The sequence below is a fragment of the Pangasianodon hypophthalmus genome, chromosome 22, assembly GCF_027358585.1.
Source record: "Pangasianodon hypophthalmus isolate fPanHyp1 chromosome 22, fPanHyp1.pri, whole genome shotgun sequence".
Taxonomy (NCBI): domain Eukaryota; kingdom Metazoa; phylum Chordata; class Actinopteri; order Siluriformes; family Pangasiidae; genus Pangasianodon; species Pangasianodon hypophthalmus.
In genome coordinates this window covers 21,025,845-21,050,465 of record NC_069731.1, presented here as the reverse complement: position 1 = coordinate 21,050,465, position 24,621 = coordinate 21,025,845, and the positions used below count along the sequence as shown (strand labels likewise).

The window sequence follows — 24,621 nt, the reverse complement described above, 5'->3', positions numbered from 1 at the left end:
AATGGCGAGAGAGCGGCTGCTAGTATCTGCATGTTGGATCGGCGGGAAACGTGTATTCGTGCACTGTGCACATGTCAGAAGATCAAATCCGATTCTGTCATGTAAACGCACATATCAACCCGATTACTTTATTCAGCGTTCTTGTAAACACTGCAACCGGATTAATCAATCTGATTGATTTCATTCCTATTGAAACAAAAAGTGTCCATGTAAACGTGACTAGTGAGAGACCATTCAGTGCAGCATCTCATGTTCTTGATAAAAAGAGGAACCGGATGTCTTGCGAAAAAGCAGAGAAACTTTTTCTTAAAGAGGAACCTGCCACTTTTACTTAAATGGACAGCAGGCCATTTTGTTGTCTGTGTATTTATTCACATTAAAATTGTGTAGCCTTGCAAAACGTTGTCCTTGTTGGCCACATCTGTTGTTTACAGTCTGAGGTTGGTTTGAGTTCCTTGCTGACTTTACAGTTGTTATGCACAATGGTCTTCTAGGGCTATACTAGGGAAAAATGTAAAAATTGGAACCTATACATTATCAAACTTAAATTAAGAGTAGATTTTAATTACAATGCTGCTTTGTTTTCTGCCTAGTTTTGGGGGGTAACCTGCAATAGAGGAACCTATTGTCACATAAAGCAGGGTGGAGGCGGATGCAAGTGCAGATTATAGTTTTAACGAAAACACAAATGATACAAATAACGAGGTTCAGAAACACAAAACATGAACTAAGATAACTAGGCAAAAGCAAACATGGACCAAAAAACATAACAAGCGTAACGAACAGCAACGGAAGACAAAAGCTAGACAACGAGTGCAGGACAAGACAGGACTTATACTAGTGTTAATTAACCCAAAACCTGAAACAGGTGCATGCAGTCATGTGATGTGATCATGAGGTGCAGAGGTTGATGGGAAACGTAGTTCACTGCCGATTTCTAATTGGTTAAAAAATGGATCCTATATGTTACATGAAGAATGTTACTAAATGAAGAAAAAAAAATATATATATATATATATATATATATGCACACATGGCTCTGTGTTGCTCAGCTCTCATCTCTCCCTTTTTTAAAAAACAGGAAAACACCAGGCAAAGGCGGACAAGTGGAGGAGAAACGGCAGACAAAGGTGTACAAAGACTTCATGTGAAAACTATAATGAATTTAATAATATATATAACTGCACTTGTTGACCTTGTAATACACAGTTATAGAAGGGAATTATTTATAATTGCGCTATTCATTGTCACCCAGATGAGGATGGGTTCCCTTTTGAGTCTGGTTCCTCTCAAGGTTTCTTCCTCATATTGTCTCAGAGTTTTTCCTTGGCACTGTCACCTTTGGCTTGCTCATTAGGGATAAATTTATAAATTTATAAGTTAAAAATTTATATCCTGTATTTATGTATTTCTGTAAAGCTGCTTTGTGAAAGCTGCCAACATCAAACCTCCCTTTTATCTCCAAGATCCTAGGAAAGGTTGTAATACAGCAGTTATGCTCATACCTACACAGGAATAACATTCATGAAATGTATCAGTCTAGGGCTCGATGACTGGGTCAGAGCATCTCCAAAACAGCAGGTCTTGTGGGGTGTTCCCAGTATGCAGTGGTAAATACCTACCAAAAGTGGTCCAAGGAAGGACAACTGGTGAACCAGCAACAGAGTCATGGGCGCCCAAGGCTCATTGATGCACGTGGGGAGCGAAGGCCCATCTGGTCCAATCCCACGAAGAGCTACTGTAGCACAAATTGCTGAAAAAGTTAAAGCTGCTCTGATAGTAAGGTGTCAGAACACACAGTGTATCGCAGCTTGCTGTGTATGGAGCTGCGTAGCTGCAGAGCGGTCAGAGAGCCCATGCTGACCCTGTCCACCACCGAAAGCTCCTACAATGTGCACTTGAGTATCAGTATTGGACCATGGAGCAATTGAAGAAGGTGGCCTGGTCTGATGAATCACGTTTTCTTTTACATCATGTGGACGGCCGGATGCCTGTGCATCACTTACCTGGGGAAGAGATGGCACCAGGATGCACTATGGGAAGTAGACAAGCCAGCGGAGACAGTGTGATGTTCTGGGCAATGATCTGCTGGGAAACCTTGGGTTCATGTGGATGTTATTTGGGCACGTACCACCTACCTAAACATTGCTGCAGACCAAGTTACACCCCTTCATGGCAACGGTGTTCCCTAATGGCAGTGGCCTCTTTCAGCAGGATATATAGCCCTGCCATACTGCAAAAAATATTCAGGAATTGTTTAAGGAACATCACAAAGAGTTCAGGGTGTTGACTTGGCCTCCAAATTCCCCAGATCTCAATCCAATCGAGCATCTGTGGGACGTGCTGGACAAACAAGTCTGATGGCCCCACCTCGCAACTCACAGGACTTAAAGGATCTGCTGCTAACATCTTGGTTCCAGGTACCACAGCACACCTTCAGAGGTCTTGTAGAATCCATGTATGTATATATTTATAAAACTGAGATACAGTTGGTGGTCTGGAGGGTTTCCAGAGATGCAAAGGCCAGAGTATCTAATTGCTTTGTTTTGTAAAGAGATAAATCCAACAATCCAAATAGTTACACCAGAATCTATATGTCACAAGTGTCACTAATACTGTGATAGAATTTGGCTAGTTGCACTTTTGAAAATTAACTCTGTACAATATTTTAATTTGTATAAGACAGAGCCAGGCACATATTGAGCCTGTATGTATCCTGTCTATAGCACCCTCCCACCATAATTTTGTAAACTCTGTTCGCGATTCGCCATCCCATGCTGTTTTAATTCTTCCAAGTATGGGTTTATCTAGAGGTAGAAGTTGATTATGATATTATATATATATAATTTTAGATATTGAAGACTTCTGTTGTTACTTTAAAAGTAACAGTTCGTCCCAAGGCTTCTTTGATGGTAAACCTGGAAATTCTGGAATCAGAGGTAAGGTACAGTGTCTTACCTGAAAATATCTAAATATATGAGAAGATGGTAATTCAAACTCACCACTAAAATCTACATATTCAGTAAAAGTGCAATCTTTATAGAGATCTTGGAAAGACTTAACACTTTTATCCTGCCATTGTATAAAATTAGGATCCATGTACAATGGGGGAAATACATGGTTATTAATTAACGGATTTAAAATAGAAGCTGATGATTTGTAAATTGGTACCAAATTCTAAGAGTAGACAGTACCACTGGGTTGGTTGTAAAGCCAGAGGGTTTGATAGGTAGAGAGGAGGTTAGTAAAGCAAATAAAGATGATATAGTACAAGATTGAGCTTCCAACCTAACCCATTGAAATTCTGATTGATTAGACCAGTGTGTTATTTTATGTATTTATGTAACTGAAAATTTGGCAGTGCGAGGCACATTATGAAATTTACATCTCTGAAGTAATGTTTTGGCAATCCGGGGCACCTTTCCATTCCATAAAAAAACTGATGGTTCAATCCAATGACCTAAAAAAAAAACCTTTGAATAGAAACACAGGGATGCATTGAAATAAAAACAGAAATCTAGGTAGAATATTAACTTTAACTGCATTAATTCTCCCAATCAGAGATAATGGTAAATTTCTCCATTTATTAAAATCTAACATTATTTGATCAAGAAAGGAAGACTTAATTATAAGGTTTCATTATTGATTTTTAAAGCACTGCATAAAGGGGATGTAAAAAGTCTAACACCCCTGTTAAAATGGCAGGTTTTTATGATGTGAAAAATTAAACCAAGATAAATCATGTCTGATCTACTTCCACCTTTAATGTGATATAGCAACCAACAACATTAAAATGAAAAACAAATAGAAATGGTTTAGGGAGAACAAGCCCACATCTCTCCAAAATTGACAAAAGGACAAGACGAAAACTTATTAGGGAGGCCGCCAAGAGACCTATGGCAACAAGGAGCTGCAGGAATATCTGCCAAGTACTGGTCACTCTCTTCATGTCACAACAATATCTAATATTATTCACATATCTGGGCTATGGGGTAGGTTGGTTAAACAGAAGCTATTTCTCATGAAAAAAACCCAAACCTGTCTAAATCACCCAAACCATTTCCAAAGAACACCATAGCCATGATGAAGCATGGTTGTGGCAGCATCATAATATGGGGCTGCTTCTCTTCATTTGGGGCTGGGGTTATAGACAAGTTAGTGGGAATCATGGAGAGCTCCAAATACCAATCTATTTTGGCACAAAACATGCAGGCCTCTATTAGACAGCTGAAGATGTTGAAAAATTTCATCTTCCAGCACCACTCTACCACCATGCCACCCTATAGCTCAAGGTGTTTTACAGTAAAAACTGTGCTGACAACAAAAAAGACAAACAGTTTTTTTGTAACATTTCTCTGACACCATTTATTCATTCAACTGGTACAATTATTTATTAATTCAAAAGGCTCCTAACAGTGTTTATAATAATCATCTCTAAATGAACAGCACCTCAAATTGTCTCAGTTTCTGCAGTCAACCTGGGGAGTAAACTGTGCTGCCACTTCTTTATTCATGTCTATTTTTGTCTATCTTTAGGTTGTTTTCATTTTGATGGTTACTGGAGTTTGTTTGCTGGTTGCAGCTCTAACAGGCCCAAGCTCAAGTGTTGGAATTCTCCAGGCCCTATTTGTCTGTGTCTGACATCTTTGTGCTTGATCACTTTTGGTGTGTCCGCTCTGTGCTAGACTGCTCTCATCCATAAAATTTAACAAATTTTTCTTTGGTCGTGTCCTTCAGCTTCTCGCATGGTGTGGTCATTCAAGCTTTGAGAGATGTTGATGGTGGTGCTGGATGGCCATGTGGCCTGTGGAGAGCATAGCAGTTTCAACCATTAGTAAGATGACACCTAGCCACTTTTTTTTTTGTATTTCCTTTTTGATTTATACATTTACATCAAATGTGAGGCTCCATATTACTAAAGCATAATATAATGTTACTGATCTCTCTGAATTAGACAAAACGTATAGTTAAAATTAAAACTATAGTAAAATTCATGCAAAAATGTTTGAGAATTAGAATTTAACAAAAGTGTAATAGTTTGTCTATATTGTTTTTCAAAACTGAGATATTATCTGACTTTTTCACCCTAGTTTAATGACTGAGGCTGATTGTTGGCTTTTCAGCTGATGTGTCGGACACTAACCCTAGCCGGTGTCAATATTCAGCAGAGAGACTTGACAATGTCTTTGTCCAGTCAAGCACGTACATCCCCACCAAAAAAGCAACTCGCCCTCAGTCAGGAGTCTCATTTCAGCAGGTGTTATTGACTATAGCTTCTCAGAGAACCAAAGAGAAAGAACAATGATCATGAAGGGCGCAGTGGTGTTAATGAAGACCAGCAATAGTTTGCTGTGTATCTGCAGTCAGCTTGGGTGGAGCTGAAGTTTACTAGTCTAACCCTAACCCTAGTGAAAAAAACAGTTTTAAACTGCTAATATTAAATATTTATCATGATGGACATGCAAAGAAGAACACTTCAGTAGATTAGCGGAACAACATAGAAAAGTTTTCTCTGATTTTGGACTGCTTAACAAATGGCTCTCCCTCTACTGTGTGTGTGTGTCTAAGAGAGAGAGAGAGAGAGAAAGAGAGAGAAAACCATTAGATGTCATCACTTAATCAAGCTTAATCTAAAACTCTCCAAACACATTTGAATACAATTAGGCAGTAAATGCAACCTGACTCTGTATGTGCTTTTTTTAACACTTTAACAGACAAAGGTGTACAAAGACTTCATGTGAAAACTATAATGAATTTAATAATATATATAACTGCACTTGTTGACCTTGTAATACACAGTTATAGAAGGGAATTATTTATAATTGCGCTATTCATTGTCACCCAGATGAGGATGGGTTCCCTTTTGAGTCTGGTTCCTCTCAAGGTTTCTTCCTCATATTGTCTCAGAGTTTTTCCTTGGCACTGTCACCTTTGGCTTGCTCATTAGGGATAAATTTATAAATTTATAAGTTAAAAATTTATATCCTGTATTTATGTATTTCTGTAAAGCTGCTTTGTGAAAGCTGCCAACATCAAACCTCCCTTTTATCTCCAAGATCCTAGGAAAGGTTGTAATACAGCAGTTTTTTTTTTTTGCTGTGCAGAGTCCTACACATGTACTTTGAATGCTGAACTCTCCTTTAGTACCTGGATGCATCTAAAAACAAATTTCTTTGTTGCATTTGGATGCATTTCTTTGTATTACAAGGATAGTAATATTTTTTTACATTTTATCTTTGCAATATTTCTTCAACAGCAGAATTCAGTTCCATTCATAAATCCATGGGTAGTATTTGGTTTTGTATTTTGTCTTACATTTTTAGTTATTAACAATCACTGAATTTTAAGGCCTTATCAGAGAGAAAACAGGTAAAAACAGCTCCAAAAATGATATAATAAAGTCATAGTTCTGGGCTATTTAAGAAATGTTTGAAAATAAAACATTTGAATGTGTTTTTCTGTGTATCATCATTCAATCTAACCCTAACCCTACTTATTTTAAAAGACTAGAAATGTAAATCTAAATATATGGGTTCTGAACTGTCTTATTCAACTTAAAAAAGATTGCTACATTTAATTTACCTTGGAAGTGGGAAGTTGGAGCGCAGAATGACATCATTTACGACCTCCATGGGGTCAAGGTATAAAGTGTGGGAAAAACATGGCCTGACAAATAACCGCATGCCTATACTTTATTTTTAGAGACTGTTGAATGCAAACTTTGTCAGACAACGTTAAAACACAAAACTGATTATTTCAGTCTGCTTGTAAATTTGTTCTCCATAGATTTTTTCCTACTGTGATCTGCATGTGATATGAACAGACTGTATGGCTACCATTAATGTGCACACTGCAACACTTTGATTTATTAAATTAATCACCTATTTTCTGACACTTGGCCTAAAGATTTTTTTAAATAAAGCAATATCCCATGCATGCCTCAATCTGTTTATTTTGAATAGAGAGTAATTGATTACAAAATGTCTCAGAAGGTCCAGCACTAGAGAGGACAGCAACATTTGGCATAGAATAAATAATTAAAAACAGCTTGAGAAATCCAATTTCTGAGCCTTATCACATAACAAAAGCAACGATACAAATAAACTGATTTGTAGAAAAGTGCACTGGACCTCCTATATCCTATTTTCTGTACAGCTGGTCCTTGTGTGTGTGTGTGTGTGTGTGTGTGTGTGTGTGTGTGTCCAGGCTCACACAGTGGTTTCAGTGGTCTGTAGGAAGGACTGAGCTCTAGAGTTACGAAGAAAAAGTGCCACGTTGTCTGTGCCGTTTCTAGAGATGGACGAACTGTGCAGCCGGTAGTCTCGGCCAATGTAACGCTTCAGACACACACTCCTCCACTTCCTCTTTAGCTCACACTGGACCTGCCAGACACACACACAAATGAATGTTCAGCACCTGAACACTGAACAGTTTTGCACATGAAATAATTACATGAAAAAAAAATTGTTGGTAGAAAAGCTGAAATGTTTAATGACATTAGGGATACACAAATCCAACAACAATTAACTATATCAGGCCTGGAATTATTGTTAACAATTAACAATTACGACCTGAAACACAGGCTGTGTGTCGGATTTGATTTAGTTTATGCTGTGAGCATATGTGGACTGACAACACGACGTCATCACGCAGCAGTGACTCACAGAGAGAGACACTCACCTCACTGTTGAGAAAGCAATATAAAATGGCAACAACCAGTCCCTATGGAAAGAGCATCACAATATAGAAATATCAGGATTTCAGGACACCAAATAATAATTATAATCCATTTTTCTGAAATTTTCATACATGTTTCGTACCTGGAAAGAGCCAAGACCAAGGTCAAAGAATATTTTATAGTCTTTGAATACGTCATTTTGACTCTCTTCTCTCATGTACACAAACACCACATAATTAACCCCAAAGAGTGGAATCAGCAACAGTGTTGACTTTGCCAGCCTCCTACAAAAGACAAAATACAACATTTGGCAAACTTATTTAGTCCAATTTTTAAGAGGAAAAGTCTAAAAAGATGTCTGATGAAGCATGGTTTAAAGTCACAGCAGGACAGCAAAACTCTTAGAAGAAATGTGGAGAGTAAAACATGAGACAGCATGTAAGACAGAGACAACAATTAGAACTCCATGGTAATGGCATGCCTCCACTGCCAAACAAGTCTAGACTTTCTTGTTACTAATTTGTATACCTGAAAGCCCCTTAAAGTATACATCAAACAGGAAAGAATCTACTGAAAGAGAAGTGGTAGCTTAGTGGTTAAGATGCTGGCCTCCTGATCGGAAGGTTGAGAGTTCAAATCCCAGCACCACCAGGCTGCCACTGCTGGGCCCTTAAGCAAGGCTCTTAACCCTCAACTGCTCAGTTGTATAAATAAGATAATTGTAAGTCGCTCTGGATAAGGGCATCTGCCAAATGATGTAAATGGAAAAAAAACTATTTCAATCATTTGACCTTTTTCAGTCATGTGACCTTTGCGCTCTTTGGATCAATTCTAAAATCTAATCAGTTCATCTGCTGATTACAATGAAAAGTCCATATAAATCCTACAAACATTCAACCACTCATTATTGAGATCTTGGACAGATGCGCAGACAGACAACCCAAAAAACATAATGCCTACACCACCTTATGGCAGAGGCATACAAAATTCAGATAAACAGAAAGAGACTATAGGAGACTCATTCACTCCAGTACTGACTGTCAAGCCACAGTTATCATCAGAACAGAGAGTGAGAGTTAGACACAGAGAGAAAGAAATGGAAAGAGACTGAGAAGGACAGAGAGAGAGAAAGACAGAGACAGTGTCTGTGTGAAGGTAAACCCTGGACCCCACCTGTACTGACTCTGGTCGTTTCCCCCTACATCTGGGCAACGCAGCTTCTGAACCAGAATCTGAATGATGCTGATGAAAAGAATGAAGTTGATCTGAGGAGAGACAGAAAGACGGAGAGGAAATCAGTTGTTTGAATCTGCTTACTGGCTTTTTAAACCAAAGACTGTATTAATGTCAAAGAGGGAATTATTATCCTTTTCTTGGCAGGGCTTTTTGCACTGACTGGAACTTAATTTCTGTTTCTGACATCTGGTCAGAGCTCAGTGCAATACAGATTGGGTGGTAAAGCTTTAACAACAGTCAGGGGCAGCTGGTCGGGCTATCAATGGGCTACATGGGCTAAACCCACCTGTCTTTCATAGATAAAAAGATTATTTGCAGTGAACAAACGTTTTAAGAGGATTATTTGGGATTTTTTGGAACTGAGTACAACAGCTCCACCAGCAGTCATAATAAAACACACAGAATGGTATGAAACAACACTGGAGATTCACACAGCCAATCAATGATAGTCATGTCAAGTGATTATACAGAGAGAAATGCCCCATAAAATTCATGTGTTTTGGGGCTAATATTTTTCAGTCCACTTTGGGGACTCGTCTGTACATCATCAGCAGCAGTCATATTATGGACTTAGTCTCAAGTGTGATGAATATGAACAACGTGGATTATTTATCATCCTTTTTCCCCAAAATGCATTTGGAGGAGAAACTAAAAGTTAATAGAATGAGCACACTTTGTCCAATCAAAGTACAAAGTACACAAAAGGGCAGATGACAGAACTGTAAGTTTGGTGTTTTTTAAATGAAAAAGTTAGAGTTATTCAGAGAAAATGTGGCATGAACCCAGTAGAGCATTACAGGATTGAAAAAAATTGATAAATCAATAATGCAGCTCCCTGTCTGCTTTTAACTGTGTGTGTGTGTGTGTGTGTGTCGCCACTGACTACAGCCATGTTCTGCTTAATATATTTCTGTCAGGACTGACCATTTATGGCTTTAGAACATGGGTTTGTTAAAATGGAAGTGTAACCTCGACATGTGAAGTGCTTCTCACAGGCATCAAAAAACAGTTCAAAAACATGTCAGATGTCGATTGGTTTTAATACCTCACTCCAAAATCTTACAAAGATGTTGAGATGTGGGGAGTGTGAAGACCATAGCATCTGATTTATATTATTTTCATCCTCATCAAACAATTCAGTGATCCTCCTGCCCTGTGGATGAGTTTATCATCATCCTGGAAGACCCTCACTGTAGGCCTCGACATTCAGTCTGTAACACATTTGGCCAAATTCTACCCCATATGTCTTTCTAAAAAGTATCTGTATTTTGTCCATAGATTACTCACATGAGGGGCATGTTTACATCTCTTTTACTTTTTTTTCTACTGCTTTTCATTTCTAGATTCTGGTCATTTCTATTCTATTATTATTATGTATTTTCATTATACATTTTCCATTTTCAAAATTTTTTCATGGCATCAGTTCAGTAGCAGTATTGCAGTATTTACTTTCATGTTGGTATTTTAGGTAAATCTTGGGATTGTAACAACACCATTAGAAAGTGGGGTTTTTTTAAAAAAAAAATAATAAAATAAAATAAGGTCTTACTATAACAGAGGCCATGACTGGCCAGTCGATCACCCTCCAAGGAATCGTGGCTTCATTTCTTTCCCAGCATCTGTTTACAGAGATGAATAGATTTCATCACTGAACATTCATTCATTCTTTCATCTTTGGTATTCCATTTTCACACCAAAGAAATGTTTTCGACATGTTCAATACTGAATTTTCTGTGTATCTGATGCTCATGATGGGCTTATGCTCACCCTGTGTCCTCTAGATAAATTCTACAAATTACCCACGCTGTCACGAACACTGTCGGAAATCCTGGCAGAGAAAAAAAGAAAACAATTATCATTTGGAAGGAAAAAGCAATATTATCACAGCTTTTCTAATATGCAGTAAATTTTTATTAAGTAGGTGTAGGTGAAATTATTGTAGATGCTAAACTAACCTCTGTGTGTGTGTGTGTGTGTGTGTGTGTGTCTTTATTATAAATGTCATGATGAAAGAGGATGTTAATGAGGTGTTGATGTTTCCCAGTGTCAGCCACAGGGAGAAACTGAACTGCTGAGAACCTCCATTTCATTTCTCTGTTTGGCAGCAGCTTTAATCTGCTGATAAATAATGGCACCTTTAATCCATAAGGCAGTGAAAAAAGCCAGTGATTTTGTCGCACACACATTATTGCCTCTGAATGTAGTTCACACACACACACACACACACACACACACACACACACAGGCACTTTTGTACCTTTACTCTTCTGGCTCAGGAGATGAAAGAATGAGAGAGAATGAAAGAGAGAGAGACAGAGAGAGAGAAAGAATGTGTGTGTGTGTGTGCGTGTGTGTGTGTGAGTGAGCAACATTAATTATCATATCACTATCTATGTATATATATATATATATATATATATATATATATATATATATATATATATATATATAGCACTATCATAAAAAGGAAAAATGTGGTAAAAATTACACAGAGCCATATAAGGTGAGATGATGTGGTGAGATGATGTAAACAGATGTACCCCATCCAATAAAGAGATAGACGAGAAAGTGGTGATTCTTGGAGAAGATCACCATCAGCAGAGTGTGAAGGTACAGACCCTCCACCAGCAGCCAGAAGAAATTAGCCATAATGAAATAGTGAAAACTGACCAGACTGGCTTTACACCCGATCTGAGGAACAGAGACAGAAAACAATAACATTGTCTCTATGTTCATTTAGAACGTCCCAAAAAATAAATAAATAATCAGATTATAAACATATGCACGGATGAGACAAATTAAAGGAAAAATGTCATTTCATGACCACAAACCACTCCAGCAGCTTTTATTCTCCTTGTGACAGCTTCCACACATCTGTGGAATTATAGTGGAGTGATGAAGAACCATTCTTCTAAAAGATCTTCACTCAGTGTGTGTTGTGATAATGGACATAGAGAGTGCTATCTAACACATCACTCAGGTGTGTGTCTGTGTATGTGTGCGCATGTACAGTTGTACTGAGATGTGGTGAGTGTGAAGGCCACAGCATGTGATTTATATCATCATCATCTCATGACTTGTTAATGGGGTGGAGTCATTCTGGAAGAGACCTCGCCCATCCGGACAGAAATGCTTCATCATGGGATAAAGGCGATCAGTGAGAAGAGCTGCAGGAGTGATCTGCACTGATGCTACAATGTGATGAGTGGAGACAAACCATGTCAGTTAAATAAATAAATGCTCTCCACAGCCAAACACAGACACCAGGGTTTTCCTTTCATTTGTCACCTCTGTGTGCGTGTGCGTGTGTGTGTGTTCGTGTGTATATACACGTATGTATATGTAATGACCAAAGGTTTGTGGACACCTGGCCATCACATCTGTATGTGCACCTTCCCCAAACTGTTGCCACAAAGTTGGAACAATTGTACAAAATTTCTTTGTACCATTACAATTTCCCTTCACTGGAACTAAGAGGTCCAAACCTGTTCCAGCATGAAAATGCCCTGTGCACAAAGTGTGCTCCATGAAGACATGGTTTGCCAAGGTTGAAGTGGAAGAACCTAAATGGCCTGCACACCTTTGGGGTCAATTGGAACGCTGACTGCACCCCAGGCATTCTCACCTGACCTCGCTAATGCTCTTGTGGCCAAATGGTCAAATCCCCACAGACACATTCTGAAATCTAACGGAAACCCTTCCCAGCAGAGTGGAGCTTATTATAACAGTAAAGGGAACTAAATCTGGAATGGGCTGTTCAACAAGCACATATGGGTGTGATGGTCAGGTGTCCACAAATTTTTATCCATATACAGTAGTATACATCAGCTCACCAGTGAGGGCTGTTTGTCACATTCTGTGTTTTCACTGGGAGAAAATAAAATGGCGTCCTTAGTCAACACGGCTACGGATCTCAGGATGAAGGAGATGAACAGATTCAGATGGATGTAGTTCCTGGTGCAGTGAAGCTTCCTGCAGATGTGGAGTAAAATATTAAACAAGTGCTCATGTTCTCCAAAAATCATGCCACTTTCCTTGTGAGCTAAATGTTAGGCGATTCTTAATTCTCCTACCTCCCAGTTTTTATAGAAATATCTCAGCCTCAGTCATATAAACACTATCAAGACAAGACAGAGCGCCAAGCACAGTGTTTATACTCAGTGTCAAAACCCCTGAATTATGGTCTGTTCAAAAATACAGCCAAATACGTCTCATTTAATGACTACATCTGCCAGAGCTGTGTGTATGTGTGTGTGTGTGTGTGTGAGAACACCTGAAAAGACACAGGATGGCACTGCCAGTGAGGAGAGCGATGAGAGACAGACTGTGTCCCAGTGTGTACAGCGTCTTCACCACCATGTAAAACACCTGCTGCTTAAACAAGTTAAAGAAGTTAGGTGTCACTTTTAGCTGATCTGAAATGTGTTTATTCCTTTAAAGACCAAACTTTTCTCCAATAAATCACAGCCAGGATGTTTAGAAAGACTCTGTGTGAGTGCCCCGAATGACCCTTTAACAAGACTGAATCCATCAGCACAGAAAATCTGAGCCGAGCCGGGCCAGGACTGAGGCTTTATTGAGAGAGGAGAGTAATGAGCCTCCTCTCTAAACAACATTCTTCATGCCTTACACACAACCTGGCACTTTCACACACGGACACATATTCACGCAATCACACCGTCACATATTCACTCAGTCACATTCACACATTTACACGGTCACATATTTCTACATTTAATAGTTACATATTCACACATACATTCACACTGTCACCTATTCACGCATCACACATTCATACAGTCACATATTCACACATTTACAGACACATATTTCCATATTTATACAGTCACGTATTCACACAGTCACATATTCACATAGTCACACATTCATACAGTCACTATTTCCACATATACACAATCATATATTCACGCATACACACATTCACACATTCATGTAATAGAACTGAAATAAAGACACCATTTCTTATTTGCTCAAAATGTAAATAGCTCTGCCATTGAGCAGCAACACATTAAAACTAAAATCCCCAGTGAATACAAGAAGACCACATTAATTCACAAAGAAGAAAAATATTTGGACAAGCTTCACTCTGGTGACCTAAAGGTTAACTGAGTTATGGTGTGACAGGAACCAGTCTCTTTGCTCAAGTCAGGACAGGTTCAGAAAGGAAACCAGGCACTTACATGTTGGCAGAGAAAAATCAAGGACCCACTTTGGAATGTATTTTTGGGGGATGCCCACGGAAAATGTCTGTGGAGTCTCATGGAAGGTGACATAAAAGCAGCACTAGGTCCTGTGAAAGGTCAGCAGCATGTTTTATATCAAAATAGTGTGAAGCCACAGAGCTTAAGACATGAAAGGTAATTCAGATCTCCAGCCACAAAGATTTAATCTCCTCTCAAGAAAGGTTTTGTTTGAGTCAATGATGTGTAAAAGACAAATGGCGGAAATAAATACAGCATCTTGTGATGATTTTCCCTGTGCAATAAACATCTAATACACTCTCAATTTAACCCCAAATCTCCTTCCTCAAAAATGAAATTGATTAACCAAAGCTCAGAGGCTCTGTGTCTGCATTAATTCATTGCTAAACAGCCATAATTCCTCTAAAATACAACAGAGCATTTTGGATGAATGACAGGCAGTGTAAAATCAGGCTGCAGACAAGCTTCATAAACCCTCAGGAGGGAAACTCTGTCATCTTCACTAATTTCAAAGAGAGGATGCCATCAGGCACAGATACTGTTCAACCCTCTGTCTTCCAGTACACTCCTCACACCATTTACTGAAGCCAAGAATCAGCATCTCACCAACACCCCAAAGACCAACAGCATGTACAGCAGCATCCCAAAGATCGACAACACGTACAGCAAATGTCACAGAGTTATAAATACACAATGTTAATGTTAATATAATTATGCAAAATATTCTGTTATATAAAGCCTTACAAATGTATTGTTGAAGTTTATGCCTTTTATTTTGACACCTGCTCTCCTACCTCCTGTGCCTGCCTGTCTTTCCACCCACTGCTCACACCATCTACTACTCCAGCCAGTAGACCGTAATGATTATATAAATTTTTTCTGAGACTCTCATGTAATTCTCTCACCGCTGTTTGATAAGCTAAAAATTTGTATAGATTTTATCAGAATAATAATTAATGTAATGTTCTTTTTTGTTTATTACATCTGTTATTTTTATGAATTGTAGTGATGTGTAATATTTTTAGATATCCTGTTTATGTTGTTTTGTATATCTCATGTTCATTTTGTATTATTGTTGTGCATTAGACCAATACCACTTTCAATGCAGGTTGGATCTCTGCCACCTTCAGAAATTTTCTGATAACTCAGAAAATTGGTGGTCAGGTGCATCAGGGATAGACAAGAAGAGGAGAACATGGACCTGGTCAACAACTTTGTGGAGTGGTGCAGGAAGAACCATCTGCTTCTCAACGTGGCCAAAATCAAGGAGATGGCAGTGGTCATCTACAGGAGGAAGAGGACCACAACCAGCCCCATTACCATCATGGGTCAGAACATTGAGCGTGTTGACACCTACAGATACAAGCTGGACTGGACAGTCAGCTCAGAGGCTGTGTACAGGAAAGGGATGAGCAGGCTCTACTTTCTGAGGAAGCTCAGGTCCTTTAATGTTTGCAGCAAGATGTTAATGTTCTTCTGCCAGTCTGTGGTAGCCAGTGCTGTCTTCTTTGCAGCAGTGTGCTGGGGAGGCAGCATCAGAGCTGGAGATGCAAAAAAACCTCAACAAACTGATCAAGAGGGCTGGCTCGGTCTTGGGCTGCTCTCTGGATCGTTTTGAGGCGGCGATGGAAAAAAGGACACTCAATAAACTCACAGCCATTCTGGACAATAAACAGCATTCCCTCCATGACCTACTGGTTAAACAGTGGAGTTCCTGTAGTAGAAGACTCAGGAAGGAGCTGTAAAGGAGGTTGTTTGTACCAGCACTGATCACACTGTAAAACAGTTCATCACTGTGCTGGGACACTATTGTGCACTGAGCCAGTCTTATGATAAACTCATTGGACAATAGTTGAACTTTACCACCATCCACTGTTCATATCCATATGCACTGCCACTTTACTTCTATGCATTTTTTCTCCATTCTTTCCTTTTCTCATATTCACTCTATTCAATACAGTATCCTTGTTCACTTCATTGCTGTTTACACTGTTGACAATGTTTGCACTGCTCTGCCACTTTAATTCCACTCAAGTCGACTGCTCACATCCACAATGTTTACACCCCACTGCACTACCACATCACACTGATAGCCTGTATTCTTTTTTATATATATTTATGCTTATTTTGATTCATTTATAATGTTAAATTAAGTTTAGTATACTTCTAACTCTCTATGCTGCTTTAATAGGTGAATTTCCCTCTGGGATGAATAAAGTGATCTATCTATCTATCTATCTATCTATCTATAATGCATTAATCAACACAATGAATCTTACATCAGAATTTTTATAACACCCCTAGGCCTTTACGAGCACAACAGGCTACCCCAAGGACTGTGTAACAGTCTGGCATCTTTGCATATGATGCTTAGCGTTTTTGGTCTCAATTTCTCAATTTTTCTTCTTTTATGCTACTCAGATGACCTATTAGTCTTTGCACCTTCTGAGGCTGACATTCGCAAAAGAACTGTCACTTCCTATGGAGTTCTGTAAAATTTCTGGCCCATGTGGTAGCCTGTGACCTTGTCTCCATTGACTAAGAGAAATTCAAGACCATCTCTGTGAAGGAAAATGAAGGAAACAAAGGAAACCTTATGGAGATGGATGGTGCATTCCATCACAGAGAACGATAAGGTCATTTCCGGGAATGGTTATATGTTACCACCATTTCATCCCCGGATGCTCCTCCATTGGAAAGCCACTCTTTATCCTCACAAGAGGGCAGAAACACCTAGCCAAGGGTGGTAAGGTGCATAAGCAAGCTGTAACCTTCCATGTTTTGACTTCTCGGGACTGAACTCCAGACCGTGAGGGCATTTGAAGGCTTAAAGGTCACCCTTCACACCAGCGTGGCGTTGGCTCACCCAGACATTGATAGGCCATTCATCCTCTTCACCAATGCCTTCCTTAAAGGTTTGGGTGCAGTTCTGTCCCTTAAGATGGTTAGACCCATAACTAGACTTTTACTCACAGCCAGGAGAACAACCCCACTTGAAGCTTGGGTTAGTCTCTTTTTACCCGCAAACACAACACAATGCAGAACTCTGTGTAGTTCATCCAGTTACAAAGAATCCCAAAGACTGAAAACACATACAGCAGAATCTCAAAGACTGAAAACACATACAGCAGAATCTCAAAGACTGAAAACACATACAGCAGAATCCCAAAGACTGAAAACACATACAGCAGAATCCCAAAGACTGAAAACTGGTACAATTTGGAGAGGGATGTGCTGAATTACATCAAGAACTGCCGCAGATGTATTCTCAGCAAGACCCCTATCCAATATGATGTTTGGCAGAGTACTTAGGCTGCCTGTTAACCTCATGTTCAAAAATGTACTGCATGCTGAGTTAGTCTGTGATTACAACAAATATGTGAAATCAATGTAGAGATGAAACCATGAGTTGCAACTGGTGCAGTTTGTCCAGTTACACAGAATCCCAAAGATCAATCGCATGTACAGCAGAATCCCAAAGACTGAAAACACGTACCACAGAATCCTATAGACTGACAACATATAGAATGAAGAAAGAACAGGTTTGTTTTATAGGATTTTGTTTCACAAAGCTACATATGAAAATGTGTATATTTGAAAATATTTGAACATTTTATATAAGTAATATATATATGTGTATATAAGCAACATATTTTGCTTTCCAAGAAAAAAATAAAAAATTTAAATACTAAAAAACACTTAAATACACGCACACACAAACACACACAGTGATTCTTTGCTCAGTGTAGAACCTCATACAGCAAACATCAGTCAGGTTTTTAATCTTTAAAGTCACACACTTATCTCTTTCTGATAAATGCCCCCCTCATGTCCGCTGTCCTCACCTCGTTGGGTTTGGATTCAGAAAAACAGACAGTGTTGATGCTGGGGTAGGAGTCTGACCAGCCTTTAGTTGTACAGTTTCTGCTGATGTTCCCTGAAAATAAACACAAGCGGGAACATTGTGGTGCATTTGTATGTAAAAGCATGACAACACTTGGTGCAGTTTGTCCCGTTACTTATTTTTGTTTCAAAATGATCACTGAGTCTATATATATGTGTGTGTGTGTGTAGCAATAATAATAATAATAATAATAATAATAATAATAATAATAATGTGTTGTAGCACTGAATGCAAGTAGGATCTTGAACATTTGTTCAAGCATGCTACATATGCAAAAAAGTAAAAACTAACTTGCTTTATTTTATTGAATGCTGTGGTTGAGTGAATAAATGCAGATTTTCTTTGCAATTCTAGTTACAAAACATAGCTACTCTCTGGAATGAGCTGCTTGAATACAGAGCCTTTTAACAGAAGAATTTTCAAAATGTAAACATAATCATCAGCTACCACCACCCACAATCAAAGAGACATCCCTTGAAGACTCAGGGGATCAAACACTGAATAAAATGTAATGTATCCTACAATATCATATAAAAAATCAAATATATACAAAATAATAATTAAATTAATAATAATATTCTGACATCACTGTAATGTATTTATTTGCTTTACTATTTAAAATAAAAAACGAGTAAAGCGTGAGTGGACTGATCTCAGTACAAGCACTGAACCTACTGTATGATAAGTCACATCTCACCATGACTATGAAATAAACATTAAAAGTTGTGTCCATAATTCAAGTCTAAACATTTAGTGCCTTTGCAGTTGGTCGGACACAGAAAATGGAGCAACGCAGAGAAAATGTAACTCTCCTAACACACATCATTGGCACTTCTGTTCAATTCAGTGTGTGAAACAATCACACACTCATGCAAACACGTGACACACACCCACCCACAAACACACACGCACACACACATATACGCCTCATGAATACAGATATTTAAATATACTGATAGAAAGCAGAATCAGTATCTGGTTCTCAGGGACATTTTAGTGATAATATTTCATTTAATCAGGAAAGGTACTCAGTCAGTGATGAAAGTATCTCAGTTGACTGTACTCACATCCAGAAAGAGAAAGCATGTAGAATGTTATACTCTTTCCAGATGGAAGTGTGGAGAGTACAGCCATAAAATGGGAAAATAAAGTGTGGGATTCAGCATGTGAATATCACACACACACACACACACACACACACACACACACATTATTAACCTCTGAGACAGAAAATCTGCAGTGGCAACCATGTGCATCTCTGAATGCTTACAGGCTGTTGTGTTTTCTGTTTTCTGAGTATGAGGGCAGCTGACTCATAATAGCAACTGGCAGACTTAGCTGTTTTTCAACTAAACATAGAAAAAGGAAAAAGTGATATGCTGTCCTCCACTTTGCCCTCCACTTTTTCTTCCAATTTGTTCTGCATTGTCCTCCACTCTGTCCTGCAATTTGTGCATCATTTTTGTCCTGCAATTTGTCCTGCACCAAGATCTCAGTTCAGCACATTTTATCAACGTTCCTGAAAGGATCACAGAGCTTAATTATGTTCTTTATAAAAAGAAAACATGTGAAAAAGATTTCCTATGGAGACAGGAGAAAATGAGAGCAACACAAACCAGGTGATGAGATCAGAAATACACGTGTGAATTTTTCAACTTTACGCAAGTAAGATGCAAGCATCCAGGATGTCATGAGTGTCCAGGATAAATATTTGAACCTTCCATCCCCACACCCCACAAAGAAAAACCCCACACCAGAAAAACCCTCCAAAACAAGCAGGAAATAAATACGCTGGTTAATAAGTTACGTTTATTCACTACACAACTGTGCAACAAGCAAGAGAGCAACCCACTGTTGAAACCCTTGTCATTTAACACAGATAAATTGAAGGGACGTGAGCTAAGAAGACAAAAACCAGTTTCAATTTCAGGTTGCTTTTTATTTTCAGAAACAAAAACAAACAAACAAAAAAAAAAAACATGTCTGAAAAGGACACCAGTGGAGTGTTGCTTTGTTGCATTGTGAACTGTTTCACTCAGAAATTTTTAAGGATAGAAACTCATGATTTCAGGTGTAACAGCAGAGGAACATCACTCATACTACAGCTCCTATGGTGCAGAAAAAAAAATAATAAATTTACCGTCTTGGCCAAAGAGGTTTTTCAGAGCCTCTGGACAGGGATTGGTGACCACTTCACCAACTTCTGCATGGTCCCAACAGGAAAAGTTGTCCCACATGCCTGGGCAGCCTGTAGAGAGGAATCTTACATTAAAACACACTACATTAAAACACACATATTAAACACACTACATTAAAACACACATATTACAGTCAGTGGAGAGTACCATGTTGTAATGTGTTTAGACAGTTGAGTCTGTGAGAATTTCTCCATGTGGCCTGTGGAGTGACCCTGAGAAGATAAGATCTGAGCAGCATGGTTACTGCATAGGAAAAATATATCTGTGATTATATAATAAAACCGTGGTGAGTAAAATGTTAAACCAGTCACAGAAGTGGGTTTTCATTTTCACTCATATAAACAATTTATATCAAGACGCCAGCAGCAGCACTTGCAGCTCAGCAGAAGCAGAATAACCTCCCAGGGATCAGCTCCATCCTCTTTACTCATCATGAGCTCTTCTGAGAGTGTTAGTGAATCTCAGAACAATAAATACTTTAGGGGGCTTAAAGATGCCATGACACAGATTGATTATATGTAAGATCTTAGGAACTTTTGATTTCATTTAGGAGTCATTCAATTACCAGCTTTTTAACCACCAGTTTAATGCAGTCATTCTTTTGGAGTTAATGTAGTACAGAGCATAAAAATGGGTTCAGCTGGTGTCTGAGGCATTTTACAGTCAGAGAGGATAGATCACACAGTGAAAATAAACCCTGATAAATTTACTGCTGTATCATGTAGGTGTTTAAGCAGATGTTTTTTGTGACATTAGAAAAAAATCTTTAACATTCACATGCTACACATTTCTGAGGTAGACTGAACTGTATTTCATTTTCTTTTATGTTCAGGCATTTCACTTCAAGGTTCAACGATTAACCAACTGATGACGACATCATCGCTGAAGAAGAACAGGAGCTGTAATGTTCTCTAGAGTTAAAAGGGGGCTTTCTATATTCACTAAAAGGTGGAATATCTCCTGTGCTTTTAGCTCTATTGGTTTAAATTGTGGTTATTACAATCAGTCACTGTAAATAGTAAACACCTTAAGGGCAAAATATGTCAAAATGCACTTAGTTTAACAATGAAGTTAGTGAAGTATCTCACTGTGATCTTGAGGCAGTTAAATATTATATGTTAAATATTCTTAATTATATAGAATCACACTGTTCAAGATCAAACATGATTCCACAACATTTGACAGAATATGAACACAGTTACATAGAGGTAAGCAAAAGCTTAAGCTAATTTAACTTCTCTGGACTGAGGAATATTTGAAAGAAACAAATCTGTAAGCTATAAGGATCTATAAGCAAGTGTGTAATTTATTAAATAAGAAACATTCATAAAATGTGCAGTTTTGAATGTGACATAACACAATATTAAAACAAACAGAATTATCCATGATACACTGAGAGTCCTACTGTAAATACTTTATTTACTTTGTAAATTAATCTACACAGAACAATGCAAGCGTGTCTCCTCATCAGAACTTTAACCTTGAGTATCCAAAGAAACCACTGTTTAATGTTAAAGAACCTTTTGCTAATTAAAGAACCTTTTAATGAAGATGATTCATTAAAAACCAATGATAAAATCAGAGTTTAATTAAATTAGATAAAACTGTTGATCAACAGCTTGATCTAACATTCATCTGTCAGATTCTATGACATGCGTCATACCTCCAGACTCCAGACTTGTCTCCAGCGTGGACAGACATTCTCTCTCTGCTGACTGCAGCTCAAACCAGAAGCGGCAGCTCGGATGTCTCCCGCTAACCTTTACACAGAAAAGCCGTATTAACAGTGAAGCTCCTCTGCTGTTCCACCTCACATTACTGTAACTTCTCCACATTACTGTAACTTCTCCACATTACTGTAACTTCTCAAGATAAATATTTAAACAGTTGTGACTGTGATCCTGAATAAAGCAGGAGAAACATTTTAAGCAGTTAAAGCTCAGAGTACAGTCAAGGATTTTGTGCTGTTGATCAGCAGAAAGGAATCAAAATGACAGCTTCATCAAATTCAAGCTATGAAACATCACTGAGGCCACAGATCCTCTGAAAGTTCAGGAAAAATTACAATGAAAGATGTTAGTGGGATTTCAGCTAAAAAAAATTGAACTCTGAAACATTTATGGATGCACACACTGATCTGCACCACAAACAGTCTCTGTTATTGTGGAACAACTGTTAGTCGCCTCAAAATTAATTACAATCATACAACAAAATCAAATCATGTAGCTCACAGTTATAAATTATTAAATGTATTTATTGCATTTATTTAATTACCTCTAGCTTTACTATAGTTATCAACCAATCTCTCTATCTGGCTCCATGCAGTAAACAAGTTACTGTTCAGTACATTCGTCAGAGTGAAGCCTCAACCCACACCATCTCCTACTGGCTGATGCATGGCCACATTTGGTTAAAAGTTTAACTGTAATAAACTTGGAGAGTGGAAAGTAGTTTTTCTCCCTGGCATCTTAAAACGCATCATTCTCATTAAAATCAAAGACCAGATGAACATTTCTGAAAATTCCTTGTGAATGAAGCCTTAATTTCACCGTTGACATTCTGTAGTTTTATGTCATTTTATCCTATTGGTTTAAAGTTACAGTATGTGTAACAGACAGTGAGTTATTCTTCTGTCTCACTGTGACGTTTCAGCTTAAGGACACTGCTTTAATCTACAGTTTATGTAACTGTGGATTTCACACAATATGTATTATATTTACTGTATTAACAAAGTGTTTACTCTGAATTACATTCCTAATGCCTCCTGTATGTGTAACACATTTATGTCTAGGTTCATTGTGTTTCTTTAAATACACCATAGAATTTTTCACAAATACTCAAAAACATTTTTAAAGTATTGTAAACCACTTAAAACAGCACCAGGTGAAAATGAGAGACAAACAGTATTTCTACACCATTCTGAAAAAAAAAATGTCTCTTTTAATAAATATGTTAGCAGATGTCATAAAACAAGCTGTAAGCAGACATGATTTACTGAAAACTGTAATATCAGGTTTACTATATTATTATATGATACATTTTAATATAACCAATCTTTTTAATCACAATAATTGCAATGATGGCATATTTCAATAGCAATATAGTCTATATACTATAAGTATTATGTGAGGAATTACAAAGTCTAAATGTTTGCCATTAAAAACTTTAAAACTAATTGTGTTATATCTGAGATGCCAACAATGACATTTGTGCTCACATTTTCTAAAATAATTTTTATTGAAAAAAAAAAAAATTCTAGAAAGTCTGTTATTTCCCATGTTTAACCAAAGATCACTGACACAAAAATAGTCAGCTCAAAACTTTCACACACCTCAGAGTACTGAGTGAGGTTAAAAAGTTCTGCAACCCAGTGGTTTCATTCTCATATTTAAAAGTGATTTTGGTGTAAAGGTGAACGGAAAATCAGATAAAAGAAAAACAGTGTGTAGTGTGTAAAAGTGTTGGGCCCTTTAGCACGGCCCTTAACCCGCTCATGGCTCATGACCCTCTATCAAGGCTGACAACAAGCTGGGCTGTGTGAAGAATTTCACTGTACTGTAACGTAAATGACACATAAAAGCTCTCTAATCTATTCTAAACGTGTAGTGAATAAAAGTGGGTAATGAAGGTGAAACTCACGCAGTCTGCCATCCAGAGCAGCAGAACACAGGAACACTGCAGCCGGAACATTTCTCTCTTCTGTAGTCCCAGATTAAACCGCTCCAGATGTTCTTTACAATGTGTGTACTGAAATAATGAGCCTTTTAAAATAAAATGCATAAAACCTAATATGGCACAAAATATTCGAGAATTTAGAAACGCTGTGCTGCTGAGCGGTGGAGTGAAGAGAGGAGTGAAGAGAGGAGAGGAGAGGAGAGAGGAGTGAGGAGAGGAGAGAGGAGAGGAGAGGAGAGAGGAGTGAGGAGAGGAGAGAGGAGAGGAGAGGAGAGAGGAGAGAGGGGGTTAGGGTTAGACCGGGATAATGAGCTGCACCTCCTACACTTCACTCTCTCACGCTCTCACTCTCCCCAAACACACACTCAGCCTGCACATCAGAAACACACGGGCTTTAACACAGACCTTTTCACCTTTTACGTTTTATCTGCTAACTTCAACAGCGCAGGAAATCGTTTGAATTAATGTGCATGAGCTCAGTTTTGCAGAGGTCCGCATTTATTACTGTTTTCACCTGCGTGATAGTTTCTTATGAACTTAGTTGGTTCTTTTCCTCAAAATAAAAACAGATCAGTAACTTACACCGCCGGGACTCTGATGAGGATAAAGCAGTGACGCAGCACCGCAGACTTTCTTTGTACCGCGAGCTTCAGATCTGACCGCGCGCTCGTGCTCGTGCTCGTGCCCGCGCCCGCGTGACAGTAAACC

At 38.3% G+C, this 24,621-nt stretch overlaps 1 protein-coding gene across 3 annotated transcripts; it reads right to left on the bottom strand.

Moving 5' to 3' along the window:
• Nucleotides 1-3,781: 3,781 nt before the first annotated feature.
• Nucleotides 3,782-24,155, bottom strand: vipr2 (vasoactive intestinal peptide receptor 2). 3 transcript variants are annotated; one of them, XM_053228144.1, is made up of 15 exons: nucleotides 23,878-24,155; nucleotides 21,902-21,998; nucleotides 20,181-20,288; nucleotides 17,982-18,073; nucleotides 13,188-13,285; nucleotides 12,748-12,886; nucleotides 11,455-11,605; nucleotides 10,682-10,742; nucleotides 10,464-10,533; nucleotides 8,852-8,943; nucleotides 7,821-7,962; nucleotides 7,681-7,722; nucleotides 7,213-7,382; nucleotides 5,144-5,563; nucleotides 3,782-4,804 (listed from the first exon to the last, which is right to left on the bottom strand). In XM_053228144.1, exons 1-14 carry the CDS (start codon nucleotides 24,016-24,018, stop codon nucleotides 5,485-5,487), a joined length of 1,482 nt encoding a protein of 493 aa, XP_053084119.1. In that variant the 5' UTR covers nucleotides 24,019-24,155; the 3' UTR covers nucleotides 3,782-4,804; nucleotides 5,144-5,484. The 3 variants fall into 3 exon arrangements, with proteins under 3 accessions (XP_053084119.1, XP_053084120.1, XP_053084121.1); XM_053228145.1 differs by having other exon boundaries at nucleotides 3,788-4,804; nucleotides 5,144-5,273; XM_053228146.1 differs by lacking the exons at nucleotides 3,782-4,804; nucleotides 5,144-5,563 and having other exon boundaries at nucleotides 6,937-7,382.
• Nucleotides 24,156-24,621: the final 466 nt, after the last annotated feature.